Genomic DNA, 6,467 nt, shown 5'->3' with positions numbered 1-6,467 from the left:
AGCAGAGCAGGCCTGTCTGGAGAGCTGAGAGAAGCACAGTGTGGCTCTAAGAGTGAACAGGGCATGGAGGGCGGAGAACGTTCTGGAGAGCAGGGTTCACATGAAGGAGCGCCAGGCAGGCTCACCAGGCTGTGGACTTCACCCAGAGGCCAACGAGGAGCCACGAACAGATATGCACTGGGCGTGCCTGGCATTCTGGAGTGTCCGACTCCACACTGCACGAGGACCAGCAGGAAGTGCCAGGCAGGCTGAGGGAGCCAGGCAGGAGGTGACCCCAGCCTTTCAGGAGGGAGAGATGTGCTGGGACGGGGCAGATTGTGGGGCACGCCCACCGGGGCCGACAGAAGCTCCCTGAAGCTGAGGGAGGCCCTCAGCCCCCCACTCGGTCCAAGACTGCCTTGAGCCACACACCTGGCTTTGCTGGCCGCTTGCCACACCACCTGGGGTGACCGTGGGTAACACATGAGAACAGGCAACATCGATGCACGTGTAAAACACCCAAGGGTGTGTCACTCCCCGTGTGCACAGCCTCGGATTGTGTGCCCATCACACAGCCGGCCGGGACTGTCACAGCCAACTGCCCTTCTCTCAGATGGGGATGATTCCCCAGGTTGCTATAATCACGGAGTGTCTCCGTGGAGGACAACTCCTTCCCTAGGAAGCCCTCCAGGTGCATCCCTGAGGTGGGGAGGCTCATCCTCCTCTGTCTCCAGGCAGCTCCAGGTCCTAATGCCCAGCCTGGCCCTCCCCTCCCCGAGGCCGCCTAGGAAGGGGCAGAAGGTCCCCTGTGCACACCCAGGTCCTCAGTGACTACAGCACAGCTTTCCTCTCACCGTGTTTATTGACTCCCAAGGGCAGCCACTCTCCCAGGGGAGGCCGAGCGGGCTCATATCTTGCGGGCTCCAAAGATGGGGCGGTTCACGTGCTCGGGGGAGGCCAGGAAGGCCTTGAGCTTGGGCCGGGCGCTAAGGCGAGCCACGTAGGCCGAGAGCAGGGGGAAGGAGTCCAGGCAGCCGGGGGCCAGGACCTGGTGCTTCAGCAGCAAGTCCAGCAGGTTGTAGTCCGCGAAGGAAATCTGCAGGTCAGGGGCCGGGGTGGTTTGAGTGGGGTCAGGAGAGAACAGCTGCTGGGGCCAGAACTCTAGCTGCTCCAACAAACCAGTCATGGCCCCTACTCTGGGCCTCCTTTTGCCCATCTGAGAAATGGACCCGCAATGGGTTGGATCCAGCACTCACCTGGTCGCCCACGATGAAGGCCTGGCCCCCCTGGTTCTGGGACAGCAGGGTCTCAAAAGGTTTCAGGTGCCTGGGCAGTTCCTGAACATACTGGGCTTTGCCCTCTTCCTGTGAACCAGAGTGATCCCAGGGGCGGCATGCAACATGCCTGGCCAGATGACCTCCCTAGCCCCCCAGGCCTGAGCACCAGCTGAGGCCCCTACTCACATAGTTGTGGCGGACGAGGTGGGCACAGAGATTGCGGAAGTCCTCTAGACCGTCGTTCACCATGTCCACCAGCGCCGCCTCCCGCTGGTCTTTGCCGTATAGCCCTGCGTCAGTGGCCAGGCAACGGGTCAGGTTCTGTTCAGGCTGGTGCCATACTGCTCTCCTCGCCCCAAAAAGCACACAGGTCTCAGGCCTGGGCCACCCAGTCCCTTGCTTTGGAGGCCCCGCTCTGCCCAACTCTGCTGCTCCCATCTCTGAGTCCAAGGGGATACACCCAGCTGAAGCCCACGCCGGCCTTTTAGGCCACACCCTAGGTGGCCGAGACTCAGGAGTTCCCTGCCCAAATGGCCCCAAGCCCCCGCCCCCAAATATTTCGGCCACAAGGATAGACCAAGCCCCTCATACGTGCCTCCCTAGGACTAAGGATGGCTATTTGTGGGGCTGGACAGAACTTGACTGTGTGGGCGGATGTATCCATATGCAGTGCAAGACAGCATAGGGGCAGGTAAAGGACCTGACAGACTGCAGTAAAAGCCTCTATCCTCACCCTGGGTCCTGCAAAAGTTAGGGTGAGTCTGGGCCTGGCTGTTCCCAATGCTCGTCTGCCTCCTTCCCTAGTTGTCTCATCCTCCTGGAACCCAGGGCTTTTCTGCACTACCACCCCAGGCTGGCCAATAAAAAGGCAGCCACCTCCTTAAGCCATGTTCCTGCCACCCTTGAAACAGGGCCATAGGTCTGTCCTCTGTAACCATGAGTTTTCCAGATTCAGATGAGGCCAGAACAGGAAGAAACGGGCAGGAGATCCACTTGAAAGCCCCTGGCCATAGCTGCAGTGACCTCTAGCCTGCCCCAGCACACACATGGTTGCCGACGGCCTCCTGTGAGCTGTCGTCCAGGAAATAGGCAGAGTGAAGCCATTTGGCACCGTCTGGCTGGGGGCTGACCATACTGCCCCTGGGCCCAAGTGGACTGGCCATGCCAGCCCCATAACCCAGAGCCCTCCTAACCCTGGCCCTGACCCTTCCTCTAGGGCCATCAGACCTGCCCTTCAGCCAGGCAGGACTCTGGTGGCTGCAAGCACACCTGCTCAGGCCCGGGAACATCCTGCTGGGACCCCTCAGGTACTTTTCTGGACCCGGCGGCCTGTGACCTCAGGACTCACCGAGGGAGCGGCCCAGGTGGCGCAGGATGGCATTAGACTGGTACAGGGTGAGGTCTCCGTCCTGGAACTTGGGGAGCTGCCCGTACAGCTGGGGGGTGGCACAGCTCTGTCAGAGGTGCTGAGCTTGGCTGCCCCCCCCAGTAGTGTTGTCCCCCAAGGCCCAGCCCCGGACCCCACTGGGCACGAGCACTCACACAGGAGGCCTTGAGAGAGCCCTGCATCCAGGCCTCCTTGGTCACCACCTCCTCCTTCCAGGTCTGGCCCTGGTCAGCCAGCAGCATGCGCGTGGCCTCACAGCGCCCTGCGGGTGGGGAGACAAGAGTATGGGGACAGGGAGAGCCCCAGGTTCACAGAGTCCTGGGGAGGGGTCAGGAGTATGTGGAAAGGACAGAGGGACAGGAAAGAAACCCTAGCTTTGGGAGCCTCTGAGAGAGGATGGACCTCAGAGGAAGAATGGAGACCATGGCCCCAAATGTCTTGGAGACGGGGATGGGGAGGAGGGGAGGACACCCAGCCCCACAGTGCCCCAGGAAAGAAAAGCAGAGGAAAAGAGGGGAAAGTCTCGCGGCCCTGCCCCCGCGATCCTGCCCCAAGTCCAGGGAGCAGCCTGAGTGTCCGGCCTGGGCCCTCCAGAAGGAGCAGAGGTAGCACCTTGGGCAGGGAAGTAGACGATGGTGTAGGGCGGCACTAGGAGAGACAAGACAGGACGATGAAGGACTTCCCGCCTGGCTGCAGGGCCCAAGGGCAGGCAGCCTTAGAGTCAGACCCCCTAGAGAGAGGGTGGCTCAGCCTGGGCCCACTCCCTACCGGGTCCAGACTCTACTCACTGGCCGGAGGTGATATACAAGTGCAGCAGGAAGCAGGAAGGAACAGAGGCCTTATATTTACTTCTGGCCCCACCTCACCCAGGAATGTATCTTGGTCCCAGGCAAATCTCTGTGGTGGGGGCAGGGCCCGACAGACCGGCCTGCTCCTCTACATGGGTGTACCCTGCCTGCAGGGCAGTGTCTGTACAAGAGGCACCCACCCTTGGCATCACACAGCCACTATCCCCCACCCACCCCACCCCCCCGCCATACCTAAACACACGTAACTCCTCAGGGACCACAGAGGCCAGGATTGAATACCTTGCTCACTGCTGGGTCCCCAGAGCCAGCATACAGTAGGTGCTCAATAAATGCTTGTTGCATGCATGAATGCAATTAGACGTATCCATTTACACATCCTCCCCCCATGACAGTAATAATAGCAAACCCTTAGGGGCTGACTGTGTTGAGAACTTTACAAATATTACAACCCTTAGACTGTTCTGATCCTCGTCTTACAGATGGAACCGAAGCACAGAGAAGTTAAGTGACTTTCCCAGGGTCACACAGCTAGTAAACAGGATTTAAACCCAGATCTGGCTGGCTTCAGGGGCCTCACTTTTAACCCTCATTCTTTCTTCTGCAAGGTCTATTGTCTCCCAACTTTTTTTTTTTTTTTTAATATTCATTAGGAGCTTTTTCTTTTTCTTTTTTTTAATTTTATCGGGGAATATTGGGGAACAGTGTGTTTCTCCAGGGCCCATCAGCTCCAAGTAGTTGTTCTTTCAATCTAGTTATGGAGGGCACAGCTCAGCTCCAAGTCCAGTCGCCATTTTCAATCTTTAGTTGCAGGGGGCATAGCCCACCATCCCATGTGGAACCAACAACCCTATTGTTCAGAGCTCGCGCTCTAACCAACTGAGCTATCCGCCGCCCCTTCCAACCTTTTTTGACTGAGTCTAATACAGGCTGAAACCGGGGATGTGGTTGGATAGAAAAGCAGAAACACTAGAATGAACAGAACCTCGTGGACCTCAGAGGGCTGTGTCTTTCCAGGCAGAGCCCAGTGCCTGCCTCCCTGAGACCCATTTGGCACCCATCTGGTAGCCCAGTTCTCCTGGCTGCCACTTCCCAAGGCAGGCGTGTGAGGGAGGCTCTCATTGGGTGTGGCAGACTTCCTTGGGAACTGGGCCTGACAGAGCCAGGCATCTCAGCCTGGTTTTCCTGATAGAACCACAAGGAGAGGAAGGTATCCTGTGTAGAAGTACACACCCAAAGCACGGCTAATCACCAGCAACCTTTAGCCTCATTGGAGCCCACAGCTGCCTGGGGCAGGAGGGATTGGGGCAGGGGTGCCAGAGCTGTTTTATCCCTGATTCACAGCTGGAGCAACATCTGTCCAGCACTCAGCCCCTTACAAAGAGCTTTTGTATAAATGGTCTCATTTCATCTCCGCAATACCCTGGGAGGGAGGGAATCTTGTTCCCATTATACAGACCAGGACACCAAGGCTCAGAGAGGTTCATTCACCTGCTCTGGCCTGGAGTGTGCACACCCCCTCTTTGTGCACAAGCATCATAGACCTGGGAGAATGGAAGACCCCCTGCATCCAGTGCAGCTCACAGCCTCCAGCCATCACGCTCAGGTCCCCTGGGCAGTCTGCCACCCAGGATGACTTGGCATTATGCTGTGGTGTTCCAGGTAGTGCTTTTACCCACAGTCTTCTGGCTCCACAAGCCCAGCCTGTGGTCTAGCTCTGTGGCCACCCTGGGGCCTGGTGATTTGGGGCCCAGAAGCAGTGCTTTCCCAGCCCAACTGGTTAGGCACCTCCCTGTGTCCAGTCCCCACCTCCTGGCTGTATACATCAGTACCTGTCTTTGGTGGGTTTTAAAATAGATACAAACTGATTTATTGCTACATAAAATTCACCCTTGTAAAGGGTACATTCTGTGGTTTTTAGTATATTCAGTGTTGTGCAATCATCACCACTATCTAATTCCAGAACATTTTCCTCACCACAAAAAGAAACCCTGTGCCCATTAGGAGCCACTCCTCATCCCCGCTCCCCGCATCCCCTGGCAACCACTAGTCTATTTCGTTGCTATGGATTTGCCTATTGTGGACATTTCTTATAAAGGAAACCATACAGTATGCGGCCTTTTGTGTCTGGCTGCCTTCACTCACCATCATGTTTTCGAGGTTCATCCCTGCGGTAGCATGTACGAGTGGAATCTCTAAGTCATATGGTAACTCGTTTTGAGGAACTGCCAAACTCTTCCAAAGTAGCTGCACCACGTTATAAACCCAACAGCAGCATAGAAAGGTTCCAACCTCACATCCTCCCCAACCATTGTTATTCTCTGTCTTTTTTCCTTTAGCTATCCCAGTAAGTGTGAAGTGGTATCTCAACGTGGCTCTGGGCATGGTGCTTACCAGGTGCCAAGCCTGGGTTTGGCTTGTGAGGACCAGGGTAGAGAAGGAGCCGTCATCTTTGCCGTCAGAGGAATTACAGCTCAGAGTGGGGGGAGCTAGACAGACACAAGTCTTCATGCACACATTGATTACTCTGTATCAGGCAACGAGTGGGCTAGACATCACAGGAGACACCGAAATAAGTAAGATCCATATCTGACCTATCTCTACCCTAATGGACTCTTTTAACAAAGCATATAAGGTTGTCACTGGCAGTCCATCTGTCTGTAGGTTCATCTCTACATCCGTCTAGCTAATCATCCATCCATCCAACAACCAAACATTCAACCAGCAGTCCATCAAAACATCCACCATCCATTTATCCACTCATTCATCCAACTACCCACCCAATAAACCCATCTCTCCATCCATTTTTTTACCCATTTATATATCCATCTATTCAACCATCCACCCAACCTTCTATCTATGTAATTGTGCATCCATTCATTTACCAAGCATTTAACCACTCATCCATCCAACCATCTACCCATCCTTCTATCCAGTCAGTCACCCACCTGTCCATCCATCCATCCATCCATCCATCCATCCATCCATCCATCCATCCATCCACCCACCCATCCACTT

At 55.7% G+C, this 6,467-nt stretch overlaps 1 protein-coding gene across 2 annotated transcripts; it reads right to left on the bottom strand.

Annotated features, from left to right (window-relative positions):
• Positions 1 to 818: 818 nt before the first annotated feature.
• GSTP1 (glutathione S-transferase pi 1) lies at positions 819 to 3,513 on the bottom strand. 2 transcript variants are annotated; one of them, XM_074336796.2, is made up of 7 exons: positions 3,432 to 3,513; positions 3,256 to 3,291; positions 2,799 to 2,905; positions 2,605 to 2,692; positions 1,443 to 1,546; positions 1,236 to 1,343; positions 819 to 1,075 (listed from the first exon to the last, which is right to left on the bottom strand). In XM_074336796.2, coding segments are annotated over exons 1-7 (633 nt in total). In that variant the 5' UTR covers positions 3,433 to 3,513; the 3' UTR covers positions 819 to 886. The 2 variants fall into 2 exon arrangements, with proteins under 2 accessions (XP_074192897.1, XP_088645862.1); XM_088789736.1 differs by having other exon boundaries at positions 3,412 to 3,447.
• Positions 3,514 to 6,467: the final 2,954 nt, after the last annotated feature.

Source organism: Rhinolophus sinicus, chromosome 14 (genome assembly GCF_057876585.1).
Source record: "Rhinolophus sinicus isolate RSI-liver-muscle chromosome 14, RSI-T2T, whole genome shotgun sequence".
Lineage (NCBI taxonomy): Eukaryota > Metazoa > Chordata > Mammalia > Chiroptera > Rhinolophidae > Rhinolophus > Rhinolophus sinicus.
The sequence above is the reverse complement of the archived record's forward strand: the minus strand, read 5'-3'. Positions and strand labels throughout refer to the sequence as shown.